The sequence below is a fragment of the Ambystoma mexicanum genome, chromosome 6q, assembly GCF_040938575.1.
Source record: "Ambystoma mexicanum isolate Mex_15411 chromosome 6q, UKY_AmexF1_1, whole genome shotgun sequence".
Lineage (NCBI taxonomy): Eukaryota > Metazoa > Chordata > Amphibia > Caudata > Ambystomatidae > Ambystoma > Ambystoma mexicanum.
The window spans coordinates 1602149975-1602177060 of NC_090937.1; the positions used below are offsets into that span (position 1 = coordinate 1602149975).

At 45.8% G+C, this 27086-nt stretch overlaps 1 protein-coding gene across 6 annotated transcripts in view; it reads right to left on the reverse strand.

Annotated features, from left to right (window-relative positions):
* The window catches only part of DCTN1 (dynactin subunit 1), a 1327898-nt gene that overhangs the window by 213576 nt on the left and 1087236 nt on the right, over window positions 1–27086 (reverse strand). For all 6 annotated transcript variants that reach the window (XM_069632341.1, XM_069632339.1, XM_069632344.1 and 3 more), the window contains one exon: window positions 21669–21835. In XM_069632341.1, coding sequence (XP_069488442.1) covers window positions 21669–21835 — 167 coding nt within the window. The remainder of the gene's footprint in view (window positions 1–21668; window positions 21836–27086) is intronic.

Consider the following 27086-nt stretch of genomic DNA (forward strand, 5'->3'; position numbering starts at 1 on the left):
ACATTTACGAAAAGACTTCATTGGCTTCCGGTCAAACATCGTATAACACACAAGGTGCTTACCAGGACCCACAAATGCCTTAGTCTCAGCAGTCCGACATACCTGTCGGCCCGTATTAGTGCCAAGCCTAACGTGAGAAATCTTCGCTCATCTACTGCGGTCGTCCTCAAACAACCCAAATTTTGGTTCGCCAAATTTGGAGGCACCACTCTTGACGCACAGAGCCCCCTTCTTTGGAATACACTACCAGCCCGGATACAGCAGATCCAGAGCTATACTGTATTCAAATGCGCCATAAAAACTCACTTCTTCAACCTGGAATAACTCTTTGACTCTGCCCTCCTCTACTGCCTCATGTGCCTGTCTGTCTATGTCTTGTCTTTGTGTGCGCCCTGAGGCCTACGGGCATGTTGGCGCTTTACAAAAATTAAAATAAATAAATAAATAACAGTTACAAATGTAAGTAAAGTCAATTTCACTTTACTGCTCTTGGAAACAGTTATCCAAGAGAAAGGTATTTAAATCTTTGCGGAAATCTGAAAGACTTCCCTGTGTCACTGCAGTGAAGGTGCTTTGTGACACAATGTAAAAAGATGCCAATGGAGTTTGTCAGACTAACTATCAAAAGAGAAACAGAGTTAAAATCACATGAAAATACATGAGAGACTGGGGAAAAAGGGTCTCACTCTCTCCAGGTAAAAATGAAAAAGTCCAGCAAAAGGGCTGGGGGTCTCTAAAGTAGAGAGGAATTAACACATTTCTGAGAATTCTCCCTAACACTGGGCAGAATGTGTGGCAAGCAGCCATCAAGGATTGGATAGTCACCACCAGTTTCAATGGTGCAGATGTTTACCATTTATGGACCTGGATGCGCTGCCAGTCCAAATCCAGGATGAAATTACTATTAATTTGTTACAAAGCGGTAGTGCGCTATAGCAGACGAAACAAACCGGGGAGAGCACAAAAAAGACAAAGAGAAAACAGTACGAGCATAGCTAATACACAACAAACTAATTGTCAAATAGGTTGCTACAGCAGCCTTAAAACTGTTCAGCTGAGGAATGTGACGCAAAGCGCACAGCCAAGAATTCCACAAAGCTGGAGAAGCAAGGTCAAACGTAGTGTTGAGTGTCTGCTGGAGGTTGAAGCGATTCACCTCAAGCCTTGTCCGTGCTTCGACTCCTGGGCCAATGAGAACAACTAGTCTCGACTCCTGCTCGAGGATCCTTGCCTACTGTACCATGCCTGCTGAGCCTTCAGAAGAGTCCCTGAACCAGGTCTCTCTGGGATACCTTTCTGCCTGCAGCCATCATTATTCAGAGTTCATTCTTGAAACGAGAAAAGGGCTTTAATGTATGCCCCCTGCATTTTCAGTCTTCTAGTCCTAACAGAAGGCATGAAGGCATACTCCTTTATTTGCCAACTAAGGATCGCCAGTCATCACCTGATCGGGGTGACTCCTGATGCAATCTAATTCTTTCTCTGGAGGTCTCCTGAGATGGCATGCACCGGCAAAGACTTCTTCCTTTCATCGCAAGGTTTTCAGCTGGACAGTGCCAATGCTTGATACCCAGGCATCGGTCACAGGAATGAGGTGGATCGACTGATGAGAATTGCTTCCTACAATGGAGGAATTGCTTGAATTCCGTAAGTAAACTGCATACGTCAGAGGGTAGCACTGCAATGAATAAAAAAAAGACCAATCGCATGAAAAGGAGAAATTACTCACTGTAATGCTCTTTCTATGGATTCTTCTCCCGCAGATTCCTCGTCAGATAGATATCCTCATCCAGCTATGCTGCTCAGAAAATTCATCCGACAGGGGGCGTAGTGGACCTTGAATCGGCCGCCGACCCGTCTTGCTCGGTGCTGGACCATCGGCTCCGGACGGGACATTGGGCGTCGTATATATACTGCGTCAGTACTCCCCTTACCTCAGTTCCCGCCCTTATTCCCCCAAGCTCGAGCGCTGCAGAGGAAAATAGCGAAAGAAGGCCAGAAAGCCAGCAGACAGTTAACAAGTAAGGATCCCATGGGGATACGTAGACTTAGCAGAAAATCTTTCCCACATCAACTTTTTTTTTTTAAACCATAGACATGTGGCTTGCTAGACCGAAAACGAACAATCTAGGATCATCACTAAGTGTCCCCTCTCCCGAAGGAGGCACGCACCAACTGCTAACGGTTTCTGAACAGGGATGGAAGGGAGCGGTGATGAGGAATTTGTAAAAGAAGAATCCATAGAAAGAATATTAATAATTTCTACTTCAATGAATTCCCTTTCTCCTGCAGATTCGTCATCAGATGGACTCCCAAAGCAGTTGAACAATGGAGGTGGGCGGAAAGCTCACAACAAAAGGTTTTGCAACACCGCCCTACCAAAACGCGCAGCAGCCCCACGGGCGATGTCCAGGCTATAGTGTCTTATAAAAGTATGGAGCGAGGACCAAGTTGCCGGCCAGCAAATGTCCCTAAATATAACACCCCTTTGCAAGGCTGTAGATGCGGAGACCTCGCTGGTCGAGTGGGCTCTGATGCCAGGAGGCAGTTCCCTGCCTGCGGATTGGTCACATTCTGCAATGCATAAGATGATCCATCGTGAAAGTGTTTGTTTGATAACAGCTAGACCTTTTCTGGCTAAGGAGTAGGCCACAAATAGCTGATCCATCTTCCTATAATCCGCCACCCTTGCTACATAAAAACGTATGCCCCTTTGGGGTCCAACCGATGGAAGCGTTCCTCTTCCTTAGAGGGCTGCATAGGTGGGTAAAATACAAGAAGATCTATAGCTTGCAAAAGGTGAAATTCTGACACCACCTTTGGAAGAAATCCTGGCCTTCCATTAAGTGAAACCTTATTGTGTTAGAACGGAAAGAAAGGCGGTTCACAACAAAGGGCCTGCAATTCACTGACCCTTCTGGCAGAAGTAATGGCAACTAAGAAGGCTGTCTTCAGCATAAGCATCCGCAAAGAACAAGTGTGCACTTGCTCAAAGGGAGCCGCCATCTGCAAAGTGAGAACCATATTTAAATCCCAATCTGGGACAACAAAAGGAACCAGCGGAAACATATTTACAAGGCCTTTCAGGAATTGGGCCATAACCGGGATCATAAAAAAGGAACCTTAAGACTTCCTTAACACAGACAAAGCCGTCAAATAGCCTTCGACTGTGGTGACCTGAAGGCCTGCAGAGACCAGTGACAGAAGCAACTCCCATCACTGCAGTGGTGATGCAAGAGATGGGGTAAATCACGTGCTCCCTGCACCACGTCTCCAATCTTCTCCACCTGCACGCGTACAGGGATCTTGTAGATGGTCTGCGTGCAGCCAGAAACGTATCGAGCACCTCCTCAGAATAGTCCCAGTCATCATATCTCATTCTCTCAAGAGCAACGAATGTAGGATGAGTGACTCCGGGTGGAGAACCCGACCTTCCAACTGGGCTAGGAGATCCGGCCCATGAGGCAACCGGAGAGGTGGGCAGATGGTCAGATCGTGTTAGGAACCACGGACGTAAGTGGGCTTAAGGGTTAATTCACACCAAAAACACTTCACCTGCACTAAAATCATACACAGAAAAAACAACCTTTCCTATATATACTCCGTCCCATATGTTTAAACAGAGAGCTCCGTTTTTGGCTCGTTGCTTGTCGCCTTGGCCGCCACGTGATGCAAACACACGTGACTTCAAGAGAATAAAGCCGATCCCATGCCGCAGTCGGTGCTTCTGATTGAAGTGTTACTGAATTTGCGTTCTTGCATCTTGAACCCTTGTGCTTTGTATCCTTGTGTTTTGACTACGGTTATGCTCCTGGATTACCTCTTCTTAGCCCCTTTGGTTTTGGTAACTATGTCTGCTTCGTGCAAGTACACCAAGTTCTTGTGATCAGACCGCCCAACACCCGACCCATTTCTGTGTAAAGGACTGCTTTGCCTAGCGTTGCCATTCCCGTTGCTGCCAGCCTATCACTCGATCCTCCTTCTGCTTTATGGACTGCTTTTGAATATCGTTTCAATACCTGCTACAGCCCGCACGGAAACTGACTTCTTCTGCTATTGGGAATGCCTTTGTCCCACGCTGTAATACCTGTTGTTGCACGCACACCGCCGACCCCTTTCTGCTAACTGGACTGATTAGGCCCAACGCTATAGCACATGGTACGTTGCATTTCACCATCAGGAGTGTCACTGTCTCACGATTGAAACACTTCTGTGATCATCTTTGCCAATCCATCTGGAAACGCAAGACTCATTGCTGAACCTCCTTCACTCCAGCACTTATCACCTCTACTCCTTGGAACTACTACAATGAGACTAGGGACGCTTTCCTGGCTTTTCATAGGCATCCTCGTGCCGTCTGGGTAGGTTCTCCTGTTCTGGATTGTACTGCAAGGAACTGTCAGGCGTCCTCGTGCCATCGGGGTAGGTTTGCCTGTCCTGGATTTTGCTGCAAGGAACTGTCAGGTATCCTTGTGCCGTCGGGTCAGGATCTTGAACCGCTGGAACTTGGATTATAAACATTGACTTATCTTCTGGTAAGACCATTTCTGATATTCCTTGTATTTAGTATCTAGATACTGTTCTACATGCCTATTATAAAGGTGTTTTTGTTTGCTTGATTAGGTGGATACATTAGAACACATTGAGGAACCATTCCATCCATACCCACATATCTGTGTCATTCGCCAATAGAGAGTGAGCAGTAACTTGGCCGACGCTAACCCCATGGATCTGACCCAGGGAGTCCCACAGGGAGTCTGTCTTTCTCCGATCTTTTATAACATCTTCACTGTGCCCTTCCTTGACTTTCTGGACAGTAATGATATAGGGTTCACCAACTAACAACACCCAGTGTATTATCCCCATCACGGGTGTCTTCTCGGATGATTAAACTAAAATCAATTGGATTAATTCTCTCATCCAAAGCTGGATGTGTGCCAATGGATTGGCCCTTAACACTAGCAAGACAGAACTCATGCTTGTAGTCAGTGATCCTAAAATCTGCAAACTGGAAGATCTATACTCCAAGTTTGTGATTGATAACTGTGCCAGAAGGGTCAAGAGAAAAGTTAAGACATTGGGGATTTACCTCGATTGTAATCTGAACATGAAAGCGCAGGTCAGCAGTCTGGTGGCTTCATCCTCATATTATATCAAACTGCTTTCTCACGCACTCCCCTTTCTCTCACAAGCTAGTAGAGAAATGCTAGCTAGAGCACTGATTAGCTGTGGTAGTCTCCTGACCGGCCTCCCAAACTGTGAAATGAATAGACTGCAGGTCAGAACAACGCTGTCAGGGACGTTATGGATAAGAAAAGATCAGACCATATTTCCTTGTCAAGAAGGGAGCTTCACTAGCCTCCTATCAAGGAACGTATTCTTTTTCGCCTTCCGTCTATCTCCTCAACTGTTTGAAAAACTCTGGTCCTACCTACCTCAATGAGGAACTTAGGGCAAAGTTGAGCAACTATAGTCTTAGATCTAATGATCGTTTCCAGCTAACCATCCCTACTTGCAGATTATCACAGACTAAGGTTGGAGCTTTCTATTCTGCGGCCCCCATTGCCTAGAATAACCTCCCTGTGAAATTGAGAACTAAAAATTCCAACAGAGTGTTCAGAAACGGACTGAAGACTAATCTATTTAACTAATACCATCTCGGTCTGAGCGTCTGTCTTCTGGCACTTCCTTCTAGCCCCTGTGGCCTTTTCTTTCTGGCTGCTTTATTTGTTTCGTGTATTTGTCAGCGCCCTTACGCCTTAGGGTCAGTGGATCTGAGCTATATAAATCCTAAATAAATTCCTGCTGACTATTCAGGTTGGTGATCATTCCCGATATTGTGGTTTGGTTGTTGTTTTACCAGCCAGGGTATCGATTTGTTTTATCCTCGTTTTTCGAGTTAGTGTTTCGTGTGTGTGTCTACTCTTCCGACTATTGGACCTTTCTATCTGTCACTTTCACACAGTACAACAACAACAACTTAGAAAGAATTCTTCAGCGACTTCTTGGTTTCATGGTTCAGCGCTCCTGCCACGCTATTTGTTATACTGGTGGTGAGTCCCAACAGATCCAGAAGGTCCGAGTACCATGTCCTCCTCGCCAAATCTGGGGCGTTCAAGTTCATGGTTGCTCGAAACCTCCTGAGAACCCAAAGAATGATGGGGATCGTGGAAAGGCGTAGTGGAGAGGGAAAGCCCAATCCACTAGAAACGCATGCCCTAGTGCACTGTTCATTGGCAATTCCCTCAAGCAAACTGCTTGCACTTCCTGTTGGACTCTGTGGCAAACAGATTCACTGCTGGGGTACCCCAGAGAGTGAAGACCTCCTCTCCTGGCACACTTACCAATCATGTAAGACCATGCTCTGCCTGCTCAGAGCATCTGCCAAACTGGTCTCTGTCCCCACCAGATGAACTGCTGAGACTGAGTTTGGGTTCTCTGACAACTAGAACCACAGCTGCATCGCCTCGCAGAGGGGGAATGAGAGCACGCCACCTTGCTTGTTCAGATAGTGCATGGCCACTGTGTTGTCCATTAAGATCAGGGCATGCTTCCCCTTCAGAGACGGAGCGAAGGCTTTCAGGGTAAACCTGATGGCTCGCAACCCCAGCCTGTTGATGTGCCACCTGGCATCCATTGCTGACCAAAGGCCAATTACCTGCAAGTCCTCGGACCTGGACACCCCAAGGAGGTCCTTGAGGGTTCCGTGGTACTGGGACCACTGACCTTGTAGGAGCCACTGTAAAGATCTCATCCTCAGCCTGGGCTCTGGCACTAGAAAAATACAGGACACCATGAGGTCTAAGAGGCGGAGGAAGGAAGCCGCTGTTAAGGCAGTGTGGTTCTGGAACAGACTCGCTATCTGCGCAATGCTCATTACTCTCTCTCCTCGGATGGGAAAGCCTTACCTACCTGAGTGTCTAGGACTGCCCCAATGAATTGGAGCCTTTGGACTGGTGTCAAGTGGGATTTCTGCAAGTTCAGGGAGAAGCCCAACCTGTGAAGTAGTGAGCAGGTGTCCTCTAGGTGGGACAAAACCTTCTCCACCGACTTTCCTCAGATCAGCCAGTTGTCCAAGTACAGGAATATGTTGACACCGGATCTCCTGAGGTGAGCTGCGACCAGTGCCATGTGCTTGGCACATGGACATAAGCGTCCTGAAGATCTATGAACACCAGCCAGTCCTGCAACTCGAGAGAGTGGAGAATATCTCCCTATGTCACCATCTTGAATTGGTCTTTCCTCAGGAACTTGTTCAAGGCCCTGAGATCCAAGATGGGACAGAGGCCCCCCTCCCTTCTGGAGTATCAGGAAATACCAGCTCGACCCCACTCCTCTAGCAGTATCTCTTCCACAGCACCCTTCAACAAAGGGGCTTGCAGTTCCTCCTGGAGCTCCTGTTCTGGTTGGCATGGTCGTGTCGGGGGTCTGCACAGAGGTTTTCTTAAAAGGGGCAGCCAACCTCACCACACGAGCTCCAGGGCCCAGACGTCAGAGGTAACCTTCAGCCACTGGGGCCATTGCTCGGACGGCTGTCCTCAAACCAATGAATTGCGGGAAGGGAAAATCAAAGCAGCTTTGAGGACGGAGCCTCCCCAGCCGCTGCCTGCTGGTCTCTGGAAGCTCCACTGCCCCTTTCCGGAGCGTTGGAAAGGCATCTGTCGCTGCCTGGACTGCGGGAGCTGCGCCTTCCTGCTGTAAGGGATGTAACCTCTGTAGCCCTTGCCCCTAGAAGCAAAGCTAAAGGCAGGCTTGGCCAGCTGCGCAGCTAGGGCCAATGATTTTGCGGCAAGCTTTGACTCCTTGAACATCTCCAGGGAGTCATCAGCCTTTGGACCGAAGAGTAATTCCCTGTCAAAGGGCATGTCCAGCAACCTATTCTGGTTGTTGATTTAGGGCCGCCCTGGCCCAATTTCCTTTCTTTAGGCTGCTATTACTCATTGCACTGAAAACACCTTTTCATGCACATATAGGGAGCAGTCGGGATACTTTCCTTTTCTATGCACAAAATGACGCTAAAGTTGATTGCCATGATAAAATGCTTCCTTGAAGAATTGAATAGATGTTAATAAATTGATAAATGTCTATTGCTAAATATTGCCAAATAATTTATAAAGGCAACTATCTATGAGTTAAAATAAAACACTCATAACTTCTTGTACCCAGTTCTAAGTGTGTCTTGGATTAATTCAGACACCAAATAATTAATTCTATTAAATAAAGGAACAATGTATTGTTGTATTTGAAATATTCCCCAGTTCTTTTGTGGGTAGGGGTAACCTCCCTTCTATGCTATAATCAGCAACATATTATGGACATTAGGGGAAACCCAGAGGAGCGCTGGTAGGTGGTCTTTTAAGTACCACGGCCGACCCCAATGACCAGAAAATGCACTCTGCCACAACCAGGCCCGTTTGCAGTGAATGCCTGGCCCACTTCGTTCCGATCATCCACCAGCTGTATAAAGCCATCTCGCAGCTCCCCTTCAGGGATATACTAAGCTGCGTGTTACACTGCCTTCCAGTGGCCAAAGGAATATTTTGCAAACCCACATGAAACATTAGTGGCCATCAAGGCCATGCTGCCAGAGGTGAAAATCTTAGCAACAGCATCCACTCTCTTGCCCTCCCTGTCAGGAGGCAGATTTGAGGTGCCCTGGTGGAAACTGTGGCTGCCTGAAATAATCCCTCTGGGGAAGGGTGAGAGTGTTAGGGGAATTTTTCTAAAGTCCACTTTGTAGGTAGATGTCATAAAACTATCCCAATGGTTTGTAGATCCCCAACTCTTAGTATCAGTCTGTACTACTCATGGAACCTTGGTACAGTGGCAAAGCACTCATGCTTATCATAAGAGGAAGACATGAGCTGTAGGTAAGTACACTGAACCTAGATATGCTTTAAAATACTTAGCACAATTAAACAAAACACTTAGGAAGACTTTTCAAAAGCCACTGCTTACTTTGTAGTTGCTTGCGGTTACAATTGTTCCAGCTTTTGAAAGTAATGACAGTTCTATCGTATTACCGGTAATAACGCGCACTCAAGAATCCTAGGAGAAATACGACAAATACATTCACTCTGCAAAACCACATAGGATAATAGCTTTTAGGAAGGAAAATAGTTGGTTAATGTAATACCAGAAAAGGTTTAATGTTATAAAGGCAGTTTCTTGCACAGTAAGAATTTGTAAGGTCAAAACGCAACCCTAGCTAAAGGCAGTTCGGAGAGGGCGTAAAGTCTGGACAAGCAGCAGAACGACGAAACCTCCTGTGGATATTTTTAGTCTCTAAGATGCAAGAGGATACAACCAACATCGGAGACCCTTTTAAAGGACTCGCTAAAGGGACACACGCAGTGGGTTGGCTCAGAGGTAAGAAGGGGTTGCCCTGGACATCTCTCCGTTCACTCCAACGCCCCAGAGTGACTTTTCGGATTAAGGTAAACAATACCTTTTTCCCCACAGTGCCTTTGGTTTGAATAAATGTTTGTGGCTGGATTCTCCTCGATGTGACAATGCTGGACCCGACCTCCGGATTCCTTGGTCTGGTGACAAAAGGCAGGACAATGGACAGGATCTCAGCAGCAGTCTTGAGAGAACTTTTGGCACGGATTTCAGCAACTTCTCTCGTCACTCTGGTTTTGGCACCTTTTCTGCAGCACCACCAAAGGACAAGATTCGCCCGGTCTATCTTCTTCAGTTCCTGAAGTTCTGCACTCTGCTGAGGGGACTTGGACGGGTCAGATTGTGACTGTGGAGGTTCACCTGGAGCTCAGCAAAGACTTTAACAGTTTCATCCTTTCCACGACGATGCACTTCAATTGGGCCAGAGGTCTCCTGGTATTGAGGTTCCGCAGCTCTGGAAGCACACAGAACCTTGGGAGATGGCTCTGGTTAAAGTTAGTCTTGGGTCTGGTTTTTCCCGCCAGTCAAAGGAAAGGAGTCATCCTCTTTGGAGTTCCTCTGTCGTATAGAAACCGGGGCCAGGACAGCAGTGGTCGCTTCACAGTGTTGCAAATGGTCAGCCAGCGTCTCTGGTCCTCTTCTTCTTCGGTTACTTCAGTTTCCAGTGGTCGACTTGCCTTTCCACCGCAGAAGTCTCACCTTATATACAGTTTCAGCACTAAATCCTCTGCAATCTCTCTCAGCAGTTTACAGAAAGCAGTAGGTGGCTGTCTAATCAGGACAGCCAGACCCGCAGTGGGAGCTGGTTCCACTCAGGCAGACAAAGGACAGGGGAGTGAAATACTCCTCCCCCACTTCCTGCCTGTCCAGACACACTGGAGCCTCGGCAGGGACACCCAAGGGTTCTGCCAAAGGCAAAACACACACACACAGATCTCCCCCCAGAATGGTAGAAAAAAGGCTAACAAAGAACTATGCTAGAAATGATGGAAAAAAAGCCCCCAGGTTAGTATTTAGGTACCCCTATGGTGCATAACCGGTACTGTGAATAGTCTGCGATAAAGAAATAACACTATAGTCGGTAGAACACGTCCACTGCCATTAGCCATAACTAGAAGGTTGTCTATGTGAGTAAAAAGTGAAAGGGGCAAAGAGAAGGGGGATAGTAGGTATCCCCCTTGGCACTCCACATAAGGTGGTGTGTGCCAATCTCTTTTAGGAGTTTTAGGAGAGATACAAAGGATCCTTAAAAACAGTTGAAGAAAAGAATCTCTAAGGAGAACCCAAATGGTCCCAGCCTCACTGCCCATAAGGAGATGTGTGCTGCAATAGTACAACACAGATGCCTTAAAGAGATATGGAGGAAAGCAGACTCCATAGGACAGGTAATACACAGAACAGAGTTCAAAAAGACAGAGCCCTTAGGAATGAATGAGTGGGAAAAGGCTCCAATCATTCAGGATTAAAGAAAAAGGTCCATAAGTCCAGCAAAAAGTGTTGGGGGTCTCAGTAGGAGAGGAGATGAAGAATAAAAATTATATACCTAACAGAGAGGTCAAAAAAAGACAGATCCACTCTTGCCGGCCTGTAGAGCTGGCCGGGGTAATAGAGCAGGGCTGCTGCCACAAAGAGGCAACTGGGTCAGCTACAGCCTGATTCAGTGGCATGTGCTTCTCCATAGTGGGACCTTCGTCCAAGATATCGGTTAACTCATACCCCTGGACAGGAACTGCAGAACGAGTCAGCCCAAGTGTCGATCACTCTGGTCTACCAGTTATTCTGAATTTGGCATGTGTTTATGGTCGAGTCTGTTGCAACTCCACATTCGGGGATGTATCAAGCCCACTGGCATCATGCAGCCCCTCAGCCAATGCGAGCAGGTCTGCCTGGTCATCAAAATATTCTACTCCACCAGCCCCTGAATATATGGGGTCGACGTTGCACTGATCATCCCTGCTGCCTGATCGCCCCCGCCATCGGCGCTGAAGATTTGCACCATGAAACTGAAAACAAATCGGTCTGGGAGAGCAGGACAAAGGATCGCTTGCCGATAGTCGTCGTTGATGGCTTATCGTTCGACGCCCAAGGAGTGGCTGTCTGCGTCGGCCGAACTTTGGGCGCCAAGGGCGCATCGAGAAGGATCGAGCCCTGTGGCTCACGGCAAGGACCCGGTTTCGAAGGCTGAATGTCCTTCTTCAGAGCCAAGCCGCAAGGCTCCCCTGATGATGTTGGTAACGGTGCTTGCATGGGGTCGGGATCACCAAGTGTCGCTGAAGCCATCAGGGCCTGCTGTTTCGGGGTTGCACCCGTGCCTACAGACGCCTTCTCTAACATAACATAGCATTCGCAATTTTAATTCCACCCACTCCTGTCGAATTGACGGCCCCGCCAACAACTTACCTTGTTCTAGCGAAGAGCCAGAGTTGCATCGATGGAGACGCCTCTTCTTTTTATGAGAGGGTGAGGAAGAAGAGTGGTTCTGCGAGTAACAGTGTTTCTTCGTCTTGCGCCGATGACTAGTCTCCTTTTCAGGGGTAGGCCTCTCCGTTTCTGCCTCAGAGGACCGATCGGATGACCACAAAGGTCGACCCACTGCAAGTTTGGCTGTCCACTCCCGGATAGACTTTGAGTTCATTTATGCACACCCTTCAGTGTCGTTACCCGTGCCGAGTCCACCACATCTTGGAGCAGTCAGTTCGAGGCATAGACATCTTGCAGAAAAGAAAAAAGCAAGGTTTTGACAAAAAAACAAAATCAAACAGAGTCGAGGACTCAAGAGTAAATCGCTATGTTCCTCAAGAGCAGCGTGCCGAGTACATGGAAAAAAGAAACAGAGGTAAGCGGTGTACTTGACACAGTATATATATGACGCCTGACATCATGTCCGGAGCAGACGATCGAGCACCGAGCAATACGGATCAGTGATCAACGGCCGAGTCGAGGTCCACTACGGGCCGTCGAATAAATTTCCGAGCAGCAGAGCTGAAAAAGGATATCTTTCTGATAAGGAATCTGCGAGAGAAAGGCAATCCATTGAAATGGAATGTACAACTAAAAGGTAATGCCCCAGGGACAGGGATGTCACGGAGCGCAGCAAATTTCAACCTGCAATGTAGGTGGAAAAACAGTACTGGGTGTGGGCTGTTGGTGATGTAGGGGTCAGGGGAGGGGCTGGTGCGTGGAGGGATGCACGTGCAACAGTCTCACCAACTCAAACATCTTAAAGGGGCAGCTAGCTTTTACAGTCAGCTTTTTCCAACCTGCCTGCGGATGCAGATGTACCCAAACAGTTTGGAAACGAGTGTGAGCACGATTTACTGCAATTAGGGAGCGAACCCGGTTTTGGGCAATTCATGTGCGTTCAAAGAAGATTGGCTGGAGGATCTTATAGCATAACTCAGGCATATTCTACTGCATCCTATGAACATTAAAGAATTTCATCAGGATTGGGCATTTGCAGATATCCCATAGAAAGATTGTGGTGAAACACTGAAGGAATGGTACATCACCATCACCTCATCCTAGCATTTAGTGGTGTTAGGAGGGTCAAAGTCTCCTACTGAGATAGGACTTGAATAAATCAGCCTAGGGTTAGCAAGGTTTCTTAAAAGCCCAGTTGAGAAAAGCACTCATGTAAGTAGTCGTAACAAGGAGTGTTAGGCAGAATTGCATGCAGTACTCTCTGGGAACACCACACACAATTAGGACTACAGGTGTAAGCAAAAACCAACCTTTGGTATAAGTCTGTACCACACACTTTTTGGTAGCAAGCTGAGCAGCCAGGCTTATCCCATGAGGGAATGTGAGCAGTAGTTGAAGTTACACAGAAGTATCACAATCACAGTGGTTCAAGTAGACACTTGCACACAAGGTTTCTTGGTAAAAAGTCCTAATACATTTATTTACACAATCATTTAGAAAACATTCACTAGTAGAAATCAACTTAATATGAAACATCAATACACTACTAACAGACTAAGTTGTAGGGACAGTTTGCGCTCTCCTAAAAAAGAAGCCAAATGGCACTTCAATAACTTTCAATGGGAATAGAAAGACATAAGTTTATACAATGGATTAGAAAACACTTCTGTTAGGCAATGCAAAAATTCAGTGTACCAGGAGGGTCAGTTCAATTCAATAGGCCAGGCCAAAGTCAATAGTCTAGTGTTTTTGGATAGGACAGATCAGTTCTGGTAACAAATGGAGAAGTCTTTGTAAAAGTTCTCAGAAGTAGTTTAGACGAAAAAGAATGATATGCTGGGTCAGAAGCTGATTAGGCCTGCAAGTTGAGAAAGTTTCACAAACTTTCACCGCGAAAGTTAGGATCTCTCAACCGGATGGCAAGGTACCTTAATGTGAAGCAAAAAGATGCAGCTGAAGACGTCGGTTCCTGGCAGTTACTGCAGATCTCGCTGTTCCTGAGCCTCAGTCATGGGGACAAGAGGGAGCACATTGGGGGACTCCTGCACTGCACGGAATCGTCTTCGGAGCAAACAAAATGGAGTCACTTTGTGTCTTGAAGTAACAGCTACTTGAACCAAACTGGTTTCCCTCTCCCTGGCTAAACCTTAACCAGCATTGACAATGGTATCCAGGTGTCTTCTGAGCTGATTGGTCCCACCAACTCAAAGGAAGAAGCCGTTCTTGAAGGAGCTTCTCTGTCGAATAGAGTTCTGGCAATTTGGATTTCACCGGGCAAACCAACGGTCCATTGGATGCAGCAGCCGTCCTATTCCAGGTCATCTTCGGTTCTTTTGTTCCATTGGTCGACTCCGCCTTTTAAACAGTTTTCTCCCATTTATTCCAGCCTAGCTGTCACTCATCCAGCAGGGTGGCTGTCCTTGCCAAAAAGTCAGCCAGCCAATCACGCCAGAGTGCATTTGGGTCTCCTAGGAGACTGAGCACAGGGAGTTTCCAGAAATTCCCTCACTTCCTTCCCACCCCAAACACTCAGACGCCAAGGGTGAACTTCAGTCCTGAAGCCTGCCAAAGGCTCACGAACAAAGGGACCAAACCTGGTTTGGCACGCAGAGTTAAACACAAGAAGGACCTTTACACAAAGAAACGGTGAACAAAGATGACCGGAGTGTTTTTACACTGGGGTCTTGGGCGCCATATTGAAAAACATGTTGGCTGTGATTTTTAGCTACTGGGGTTCGCGGTCGGGAAAAATCGTGGTAGTTTGTTATAAAACCACTGCCACCTGCCATTTCAATAGGAAAGGGTAGCTTTTGACAGCTACAAGAGTGTTTAGACCCAGGGGATACTAAGTAACCCCTCCAGCACTCTATAGGAAGATAGTGTGTGCTGGGTCTATGAATTTAAAAAGACTAGTAAAGTCAATTTAACTTTACATTCTCTGGGGAACAGTAGTTCATCCCAGAGAAGGTATTTAAACCTTGGGCAGTCCAAAGGACATCCCTGTGCCACTGCACTAAAGGTGCTGGGTGACAACAATGAAAGGATGATGCCTATGGAGGAATCTAAATCTCCATAATCAAAGAACACAAGAGTAAAACACACATCAAAATACATGAGAGAGTGGGAAAAAAGGCTCACACTCTTTCCAGGAAAAGAAATCAAGTCCTCAGAATCCAGCAAAGTTGCTGGGCGTCTCTAAGTTGAAGGGAATAAGCACATTTCTGAGAATTCTCCCTAACAAGGTGCAAGGCTGAACCAAGGGGGAATGGGGCACTGTTGTGTAGTAAAGTTAACACTTAGCAGAACAGACAAGTAAAAGCCCCAAACAGGTAAGTTATAAAAAGAACAATCTTCTATTACAATATTACACTAAGGCATGCTTCAGATATTTAAGGCAAGTAAAAATACTTTAGGACATATACACAACTCACAGTTAGGTTGCCCTCAAAGAGTTACATGGCACTTCAAATTACTTTGGCATAAAACACAAATTAAATGCAATTGTTTAAAGAAAGGAGCAAGTGATATTATTATCTAACAGTGGAGCCCAGCACCATCTACTGACTTTGGATGACCAGCCCTAGTCTACGCCAAGACTAAGTCGTTTAGGTGTCCCAAGAGATTCCAAATGGAGGGGAGTAGCCAAGAGGACACACTCAATTAATGGTTACAGTACCACGGTCTAGTTAGTGTAGGGCAATTGCAGTAGTGCAAAGATGAGGGCTTAAGGGTCTTAAATCCAATTTCAGAGTGAGGAGGAGCAACTACCACCACTGGGTTTCTTCAGGAGGACTCGCAAAATACTGACCTGGACACCACCACCCTGGATACGACTCAGATAGTGCTAAGTTAAGCAGGACTTTGCACCCAATGTAAATCCTATTGGTTAACTGGGCAGATCAAGAGATATATGGGATCTCAGGCCCGGAATCCCCTAGAATGTTAGGAATGGATCCAGGCAACAACATATCGCTGGGGGAAACAAGGCCCATCATTGTTTTTGCCGTGCAAGGTCATCTGGTCGCTGGTTCTAGCCAGTAATCCCTGGTTAGGAAAGATATTCTTTTTGCAACGTTTCCTCCATAGTTTCCTATCGAACCACATTCTTTTTGCTCTGTTTTTGATCCTGTCTTGAATTTTTCAAGGTAGGTAGAGCCTACAGCTTCACTTGCCTTTTGCTTACTTAGTTTCCCCTTGTGAATTATTTTAGGTTTACATTGCACACAGCATCTTACAACACAGTGCAAAGGGGATACATTTGTATCACCGTAACATTTACACATGGGATTTCTGGTTACTTTTATATGTGCCTAAAGACAAGCTAGTGGCAGCGGTTACATTTTTACTGGCTTTTGCATTATTTTATTAATTTTAATTCTTGTAGCGCTCTTTTGGTGTGCACATTCGAGTTTACCATTCATGGCTACTAAATGTGGGTAGTCTCCTAAAATGGTTGTGCCACGAGATTTTTGCTTGTGCTTTGGCCATAGTGTAGTTTGGCCTTCTTCCTGCACTCTTGGGTTGGGAAATTCCTAATAAGGTCATGCTGTTGTGAGAGAGTATGAAAGAGAGAGTGTGTGAGAGAGTATGAAAGAGAGAGAGTGTGAGAGCGAGAGAGAGAGAAAGAGAGAGTGTGAGTGTCAGTCTCTCTCTCTCTCTCTCTCTCTCTCTCTCAGGAAGGTGGGTGGAACGGTCTAGTCCCAAGTCCACATCACTACTACTCGGGTGGATGTGAAACCAATAGTTGTCCCCGATTGGACAACTACTAGCTGACAGCGATCCTTATAATTGGTGGGCTTGGACTTGCTTCCAGTTTGGATTTTGGACAAGAGGACTTCTGCAGCTATTCTTCAGATCCAAGTTGGAGCCAAGTGGCCCAGTATCTCTTCCGGTGAAGCCCTGCTCCTCTGCCTGATCGCAGAAGACCCTGAGCAGTGCGTCAGCCCTTAGTGCGACAAACTAGTATCGATGCATTCTCAAAGATCCAGCCCTTCAGAGCCTTCTGAAGTGTCCCTGGACTGTACGGTGGACTAGCTGAATCTCTCGTGGGCTACCTCGCCAGAACAGTCACTGTTCCATGTTCAAGTCTGGAGATTTGCTAGTAGCCAGCTTATATCATGAGTGGCTTTCTCTACGAATTCTAGCTTCCCATCTTAAACGGAACCTGTCCTGGAGCAGCCCTTGTGACCGTGATGGAAGGAAGCCTGTCGTCACCAGTAAACAGTGATGGTCCATGGAACTCGCTTTCAACCATCCTGTGAAGTGTCCTGAAGAGGTCTGCATCGTTGGATTTTGCATTTCTTCACAGACCAGGATTGTGTCTTTAGGTTGCACCCGACCGGAAAGAATCCTCGATCCTGCCACTCCCGGGAACCTCTCACTGGAACAAAGAATGGAAGATTAAGCCCCCAGCAACCCCCAGATGAAACATGACGACATCTTGGAAGATCTGAGTCAGGGGGGTAAGCATTAGTGTGCCTGTCCCACCCACTCCCATCTGCATACGGTAACATTGGTAACAAGACCCTTTGTCTCCCCCTCCACTCACCTTTGGTCGTTGATTCTGGATCGGGTTATGTGCCCCTGGGTTAGCCTTCTGTCTGGAGAAAATGAGCGAACTTAACGATCCTTGAGTAAATTGTTGTCGAACTTTCAAACGGTTTGAAACTAATCACACCACAAGCCCATCAAAAGGGAGCTCATACCTGCAAGAAACATTGTGTTGGACCCTGTGTGTGTTGGACCCTGTGACTTTTGGGCACAAAGCTCCATTCATTTTAGGGTTTGGACTTCTTAAGTTAGGATAGTGTACTTATGCAGGAACTGCCAGGAACAGAAGTCTTCAGCTGCATCTTTTTCTCCAATACGGTACTGTGAAAACCCGACTGAGAGAACTTACCTCTCACTGCGGAAGTGCATCCAACTTTGGCAACTTGCAGGCCTAGTCAGCTTGTGACCCAACATACAAACCTTTCTTATATGAACTACTTCTGAGAACCGTGGCAAAGACTTTTTCGTTTAAACTACCAGAACCGTTTTTCGAATACAAGACTCTAGCCCATTGACTTGGCCTACCTATTGCATTGAATCAACTACTCTGGTGAACTCTATTTGCACTGTTTAAAAGTAACTCTATTATTCGTTTTATTAACCTATGCCTTTTTGCTCCTCCTTCAAATGCTTTGAATGACATTTTGCTCCTACTTCAAAGTAGTTTAAATGTCTCAGAACCTGACAGTGTAAAGTACTCTAGTATATTTCCGTGTGATATTGATTGCCCCTTTCAGTGAATGTTTTCTAACTGTGTAATAAATTAAAACCTTGAGTATAAGTGTATATCTGAATACTTGTAATTATAGACCTCTGTGTAACACCCTTACAAGCTCACATTCCCTCTTGAGATAAGCCTGGCTGCTCAACTTGCTACCAGAAACTGTGTGGTACAGACTTATACCAAAGGTTGGTTTTGCTTACACCTGTAGTCCTAGTTGTGTGTAGTGGTCCCAAAGGAACTTTGCCTAACACTACTTTGTTTTGTTGCGTTATTTGATGACGTATAAGTGACCATAAGTGACCATACCGCTGATTGTATATATTTGTATTATAGAATATTGTGCGAGTATTGGGTTTCATTTTCATTGAAGGCCACAATAAATAACTGCATTTTTATGACTGCCTAAATTGAATTTGTGTGCTATCCTGTGTGGACTCATTGAGGGCACCTTACTCCACTCACTCTCCGGAGACCAAGCATTGACTGCTCATCGACATACCTTGATTGGGTTTTGGCTAATCTCTCAGAGCTCCCTGTTCAACATAACTAGCATGGCCTCCTAAATTCTGTCCCTCTGCCCGGATTCTAGAAATCTATCTTAACAATGCCCACTATGCTCAAGCAGTGAAAAACAAGTGACAAACCTTGAGCCGTACAAGTGAGCCAGTACTGGTCTTTGCAGCAGTCCTCCAGTGTCCCTTGGTCATCTTCGATCAGTTCCACTTGGTTCCTGGGACCAGCTCGTCTCCTTATATCTAGAAAAGGACCCCAGCCCTTCAATAAGGATACTCTGCAACATTTAAACTGGGAGGGAGCTTTCCCTTTGTGGACAGCAAGCCAGATTCAACCAACATCTTCCAAGTCCCTGTAGGAATATGAGACAGACAGACACAGACACACACACACACACACACACACAATAAAACGATATATTTATTTACCGGTCATTTATATAAGCCTTTTTTTAGAAGGGAGCAATATAGAGCAACACATAAATACCTTCAGAATACACACTCTTAGTTTCTAAATCAGCAAGCACCCATTGGGGATGCCTCACAGACACTTCCTACACCCTCAGGTGACATCAATTGTTAGGACACTGTGGACATTGATATGTTACTGTTAGCATTTAGAATAGCACTGAGATGTGTGAAAGAAAAGGTTACTCAGAACAAACAAGGGATCACAATTATTCTTAAGCAGACAATTACTTTTCAACCCTCCACAGTGTCGGAGGAGAGAAGAGTCTTTCAGTGGAAACAGGCTAGGCCAAAGTCAATATGCAAAAGTCTATGTAGCTGAAGCACTTCTTGCAAGTAAGTAAGAACATTCTATGCACAATGTTTTAGAAGTCTTTAGTGAACGAGAAGAATCAATGTAGGCTTGTGAAGAGTAGAAACAAATCTAAAACAAGACGTAAGTTCGCTTAGACTTTACAGTACCTTTAGTTAGAAGAAAAGCAGCAGATTACTTCTGATCCTGTGCAGCTCTACAGATCCTGGTGTTCCTGGTCCTCAATCGTGGGGACAAGAGGGAGGACTTCTGGCCACTCCGGCACTGCAATGGGACGGTTACCGACAGCAACCGGCTATCTTCAAACAAGTGGCAATTCGGTGTTTCAGCTCCTCGCGTCTACCGCAAACAGCACCACTGCGGTTCCTGGATGTCGAGACAGACTTTCCTTGTATCTGGGGGGCCAGCACTCTGTTGAGGTGGCTCAGGCTCGGTCAGTCCTGCTTCCTGGGAGTCCGGAGGATCTTCCTGGAGCTCTTGGACAGCTTAAAATCAATGCACACAAACTGGTGTTCCTCTCCCTGGTCTTTCGGTTCAAGCAGCAACTCTGTGGAAGTTCAACCAGCTTTGAGACGGATGTCCAGGTGGCTTACTTTGGAGTTGATTGGTCCCACCAACTCAAAAGGTAGAAGTCGTCCTTGCAGGGGCTTCTCTGTCGATGCAAATCTGGAGTTTCCGCACAGCAGCAGGGCTTCACCGGGCAAACCAACAGTCCAGGAGTTGCAGCAAGCGTCCTCTTCAAGTTCTTCTTCGGATTCCTTCGTCCAGTGGTCGACTGCCTTCCAAGCCAAAAGCCTCACCTTTTATGCAGGTTTCTCCCATTCATTCCAGCCTGGCTGTCAATCACCCTGCAGGGTGGCTGACCTTGCCGGAAAGGCAGCCGGCCAATCAACTAGGCATGCATTCCTGTCTCGTAGGAGACAAAGCACAGGAAGTTTCGGGCAACTCCCTCACTTCCTGCCCCCACCAGACACCCTGGAGCCAAAGGCGGGCTTAACTCGTGAATCCCGCCAAAGACAAAATGAACAAAGGGACCAAACCTGGTTTGGCACGCAGAGTAAAATCTCAAGAAGGACCTTTCCACAAAGAAATGGCTTAAAGAGAAGACCAGCCCTTTTGACAAAAAAAGGCACCCAAGGGTGCTTTACTGCAGCCTGCGGTAAAGACACACCACAGTAGTTAAAAGTAAACCACTGCCACCAGCCATTCGTCGAGGAAAGGGTAACATAAAATTGCTACATGAGAAGCTGGACAAAGGGGAAACTATGTAACCCCTCCAGCACCCTATTGTAAGTTAGTGTGTGCTGGGTCTAGAAATGGAAAAGTCAATTTCACTTTACTACTCTTGGAACCTGTAGTTTATCCAAGAGAAAGGTTTTTTAAGCCTTTGGGGAAATCTGTAAGACTTCCCTGTAGCACTACACTGAATGTGGTGTGTGCTACAATTTAAAAAAGAACCCTATGGAGTTTGTCAGATACCAGAAGCCAAAAGAAACACAGTAGAAGCACATTAAAATACATGAGAGTGGGAAAAAGGGTCTCGCTCTCTCCAGGTAAAAATGAAAAAGTCTTAGAGTCCAGCAAAAGAGCGGGGGGTCTCTGAGGTAGAGAGGAATTAGCAAATTTCGAAAGAATTCTCACTAACAGTGCGCTTTAGTGCAATATCGCAGCTGGTGCGCCATCCTTGGGTGATGCACTCAAAAATTATATTGGAACGTATTGACTGCCTCCAACCAGAGGATGCCCCGGCACACTTTTCTAGGAATTTGACACTTTGGGGAGATTCAAAATTCCCAATGTGTTCTACTCCCACTGAGGATGAACAACATTTCTTACTCTGGTGCCCAGAATTTGTTCAAGGTTGAAGATGATGGTTAATTCCATTATTTAGGCACTGTGACGTTAGGAAAATGCATGGGGCGATTCATCTGTGTAGAGATTCTACAATGCAACATTGGGCATTTGCCGAAGCAACATTTATTAGCAAGGCTTCGATGAATAGGCTTAGATTCATAACATTTTAATTTTAGTTATAATACAGATTTACATGACCCACAATAAGGTCCTTTAGTCTTTTTGCAATTACGATGACATTAGATCTTATTTATTCATGGCTTTACACTTTTTAATGTTTTTCATACTGTAAACCCAAAGTATTTGACAGAGTTATCGCATTATTAAAAAGTCTGCTTTGATGGAATTCCATTTCCAAATAAATCTTAAATGATATTAAATATGACTAGAAAAATCTTTGACATTTCAAAAATGTCAGACTTACCTCCTGCAATACCAGAGACAATAGAAGCCACACCAGAGCTGGGTGCTCCACGAAGGCCTGCAATTGTCTGTTTTGATTGGTTGTTTAGGCGCTGCCTGAGTTCTGCCTTTTCCGATTCAAGTTGGTCAATATCGGCTTGAAGCGCATCCATTGTCTCCTCAAACTCCCTGAAATATAACAGGGGAGCAAACATCTGTTATCACCTGTAACCATCAATGAAATAAAAACTAACTCACTCGCCAACATTTACAAACAAAGCTCTTATTGAGAAAATGGTAAAAAATTAAATATGTGGCCAACAAGCCTACTAAAGAGTACATCTGTTCACAACTCAAGGCTGTGAACCAGATACTACCAACAGGCTCAAGCGAGGGAGAGGCTGTGCTGACTTCCCCTTTTCAATAAGAGAGCAGAGCTTCACAACCAGGAGTTTACTTTGGCAGCACTTGCTGATGCAACAGCTTCCAGAGGTCTCTGTGTGACCACTCGCGCATCTGATCTTCCATGGTTTACCTTTCCAATGGCTCAAGATGCACACAGCAGCGACATTTGCGTAAAGACCCTGCTGACCCCTCCTAAGAACACCTTGCATCTATGCACCGACAGGTGCTAGTCTCCAGATCCATTGCTCATCACATGGTACATCTTTACCCCTTTAATGTCCTATGTGAGGATCAAGCAAAAGGTTTGCTTAATTATTATGTTTTGGTATTCTACTAGATAACCATCATTCCTTACCTTTATGGACAGAGACTGGAATAAGAAGAACAAAATTACTCACATCTTGGTTATATTCTTTTTGATGTATGTTTCTCCTACGGATTCCTTATCTAGGATATCTATCTACCCAGCATAGCTGCTCTTTGGCAACCACGCGGCAGATATGAAGTCGGGCTATTATATATTGAGGATCTGTGACCTTACTTCCACCCTTTTTCCCTTAGCACTCGACGCCGAGGGACCACAGAATAAAGGTGTATTAGCTATCCACCAAGGGGGGGGGGGATTGATTCCTCCCACTGATTCCCATGATGGACTCCAACAATAGCAGTACTATGATCTGGAGGATGGAGGAGAGCAAGGACACTACCTAAATCAGAAAACTCTGAAGGACTGCTCTACCAAAAGGAACACCCTTACCTGACGGAGAATACAAGCAGAAATGCTTTACAAATGAGTGCAGAGATGACCACATGGCTGTCTAGCAAATGTCCAGGACAAGGAACTCTACGCTGCAGAGCAGAGCTGGTAGCCAACCCTCTGGTAGAATGAGCCATGAGATCTTCAGGCACATCCTTACCAGCCAGATCATAGCATTCCAAGACGCAGAGGATGATCCACTTTGACAAAGTCTTCTACCAGCATAACCAACAAAAAGCTGCCCGTCTTTCAGGGTCTCCTTCATACAAGGAACGTAGTAGCTCAGAGCCGGCACCAGGTTCAGCTGATATGAATCATTCCTCCACCTTAGAAGGATGAAGCAGAGGGAAATGACAGATATTGACAGAAACGATGATATTGTAGTGTTAGCTTGGAGCCTAGGTTACCGGGCGCACAGGAGCCACCAAGGCCTGCTGCTTTGAGGGATCACTTGTTCCCGCAGCCACCTTTTGGCACTCCTCAAGCATCTGCTCTTTAAAGGCCTCCCCCACTTGGCCCACAACGTAGGCCCCGCCGCCGACTTACCAGGCTCAACCGACGAGTCGGACCCACGCCTGCGCTGATGAAGCTGTTTCTTCTTATGGTATGAAGAGGAGTGACTGTGTGCCACCTCTTGTTTTCTTTCGATACCTGTCCTCATTTTCAGAAGTAGGCCCTTCCGTCTCGGTTTTCCGACAACTGGGTTGTCAACCGCGCCCGAGACTTCGATGGGGACCGGCCCAACACAAGTTGTGCAGCCCTCTCTCGCAGCGATTGAGGATTCACTTTCCTACAGGAACCACAGTCCTCCGTGATGTGACCGACACTGAGGCACCCCACGCAGATATCGTTTGGGTCCGTAATGGACATTTTGGACCTGTAGTCCCTGCAGCGTTTGATGCTGACACCTTGGGAGTGGACATGGATTAGAAATCGTATTGAATAGTGACAAATTGTCGGTTGAAAAGTTATTCTTGTGAGAGTTGTTACTCGAGCAGCGTGTGGAAAAAAGGAATAGGGTAATGAGTTAAAGGGGTGTTATGGCGCAATATATTAACAACGACAGACTTCCTGTCCAGACGATCTTAGCATTGAGGCAAGATGGATCAACGGGCAAGTCGAGGCGCACTACGCCCCCGTCAATGTTTTTTCCACAGCAGCTGACGCGGGAAGGGATATCTATCTGATGAGGAATCTGGGGAGAAAGGCAATCCATTGAATGTAACATTACAGGAATTCATAAAGAGAGACAGTCTCTCAGCACTGACAGTCTTGGGGACAAATCGGCATCCCCAAAAGAATGAGCAAAACAGACAAAGAAAGTAAAGCAAAAGGCTTTCTTTACTTCCAAAAAGTCAGGACACGATTCAAAACAAGCGAAAAGAAAGGGTGTCCCATAGAAATGTATGGAGGGAAAGGAGTATAAAGAAAATCTTTCCTAAAAAGCACCATGAAGCTAGCTGTCCTTAGAGGTGTACAACACAAATAAAAATGAAGACACTGGTGAGCAAACATTATCCTATTGCAACTGTGCAAATTCATCATTATTACATTTTGTTGGGCTATAACATTGATGGGTATTAGGAGACTTGTACACACCTCTTGAACCAAATGGTGAAATATTAATTCCAACCAAAAAGGAAAAGGGCAGCAATAGCTGAGCAGTTGGGTGTTACTCAAAAGAGAAAGGAAGGATGGTGGCAAAGTTCAGATAGTCCACACAGTTAAGGCAAAATCCAACACGGACATACTGAAAAAATGTACGCTTTTTTGAAGTCAAACATATAATCCATATCAGATCAAAGAAAGAACATTAGATGTGTCATAAAAAGGAAACTGTGCATGTATAAACATCGGCAGAGGTCAGTTAAGACCCTATCTACTCATACACCTTTGCTAACATGCAAGTTAATTACCTGGTAGTAGGCATTGCGCATATAGCTTGATTAAGGGGTGGGGGCATCTGAGACAAGGGGACCCTAGACACAGTAAAACATTACATTCACTTAGTCATTATCAGGGCCCAAGATGCCATAAACGGAATCACAATATCCCTAGCACGCAATAACATTGATGATGCACATGCACACTATACATTGAACATATAAAGACTGATAAGGGGAAGAATATAGTTTAACTTTAGAGTGCACCCCAAAAGGCAAGATTAGGTTAGACTTACAATATTAGCCATAGGGACTCATTACACTCCTAGAAAAGACAAGGATACAAAAGTAGTCATAAGTCCAAGTAACAAGGTGAGTCCATAGAGACACAAGTATTTGGGGCCAAAACTCAAGGGGCCCAGGTGGAAACAAGTCAATGGGCCTCATTACGAGTCTGGCGGTAACCCTGCCGGTGCTTCAGGCGGGTTGCCGCCTGACTCGTAACATTTTACTGGTACCTAGCTTTCCGGTGCCACAGGACATTACAAGTTCTGGCGGAGCGGGAAGCTAGGTGCCGGAAAAGGTTAGTGCCCATTCCTGTGGAGTCCCATTTGACTCCATGGGAATGGGTTCACGGAAGCACAAGCACCGTTACCAATGGTGCTGGTGCTTCCGTGATGAGTTTGTCTACTGGTGCTGCTGCGCCCGGCAGGGTCAGACCTGTTGGGCGCAGCGGCCTCCGCAGGCAGACCTGGCATGTGGCGGTCCGGAAACAAGGGTGTCGGTAAGCCTACCGGCACCCTTGTTTCCGGACCGCCACACCCATAATGAGTCCCAATGTCCAGTTAAGTATCTAGAAAAGTCACTTAAGAGGAATTGCTAGTAAATTTTAAATTTTTCTTATAGGAATAACCAGACAAAGTCAGCAGGCTGATCTGTGGTTGTGGAGAAAAGGTAGGCAAGTCGCAGCCATACCTCATAGGTGCAGAGAAGACTGCAATCGACCTGAGGGGACACCAGGGAAGAAATCCAGTACCAGGTTTGAAACCTGTGAGGAGAGATGCAGAGCAGCATTCAAGCCGAAACAAACTTATAGCAAAACGTGGTTGAAATGGGCCTTTAGAACCCAACAATCACGTACACTGGGGTTAAGTATCTTGAATAATGCACCAACCCAGGACCCAGATGTAGGTACCTACAGTGGCGTTCCTGAAAACATGGCGCAAGAACACCTTAACAATCAAGAGAATAAAGTGGCTTTCTTTGCAGGCGAAGAGAAGGATCCCGCCATTCAGGGACTTGAATTCTTTATCAACAACTACTATGATGGCCCAAAATAACAATGGTCAGCCTTACTAGGAGTGGACTCTTCTCACAAGAAAAGGAAACAGCAGAGATGGCTCAGAAGAACAGAAGACATTGAACAGGCATCTCGAAGAGAAGTAGCCCATGAGCAGAAGACGTACCTGATGAATGGAACATTGAGGAGCGACCAGGGACAGTCAGGATGAGCATATGAGGTGGGGTAGTAGAGTTCCACCACCATTTCAGGTGATGGCCGCTTAGAAAAGCCAGACAGTAAAAAGTAGCTGTGGTAAAACAACCCAGAAAACAGTCCCATCAAGAAAGCCTGATGCAGCCAACAAGTAGGACAAAAGTGAGGTCAAGGACAGCCCAGAAAGGACTTCCAGTGGTTGAGAATTAAACAGAAGCTGCGCCCAGCACATAGGGATCAGCCAGTATCACCAGACCCCCTACTAAAAATGAAGCAATGACTTACTCAGAGAAAATCCACTGGCAGGCAAACATGCTGCAATTCTGAAAATAGTAACACAACTGAGTGTAGTGCCAGGGTCTAAGCCAGCCCTTCAATCACACAAAGCACCTTTAAACAAAGATTCTGCTGGCTAGTCATTCAGGATTGTCCCAAAATCCACCAACCGCCATGGGACAACCCGTAGAGGATATGTAATAGCCGGTGTGCAGTCAATGTCGAAAATAAAATGTCGATTGACAAAAATGTCGAAAAAAAAATGTCGAAAAAAAAGGTTGAATCTATTATTTTTTTATTTATATGTATTTTTTTGGGTTTGATAAGTTTAAAAAATGGCTAAAATAAAAAATAAAAAAAAAATATGGGGTTGGGGGGCTAACCCACCCATTTTGAAAAAAAAAACTTTTTGAAAAAAAAGTCCAACTTTTTTTTTTCTACATTATGACTTTCGACATTTTTGTTTTCGACCAAATGACTATGAACCGTAATAGCCATGTCTGAAGCCAACCTACTTCTCTTGAGAAGTGAGCCCCTATAGGCGCAACAACAATTTTAGGCTTGCCTCATGGTTTACACAAACAAAGGAATGCCAAAGAAAAAAAATGGCTCAGTTCAGGACTA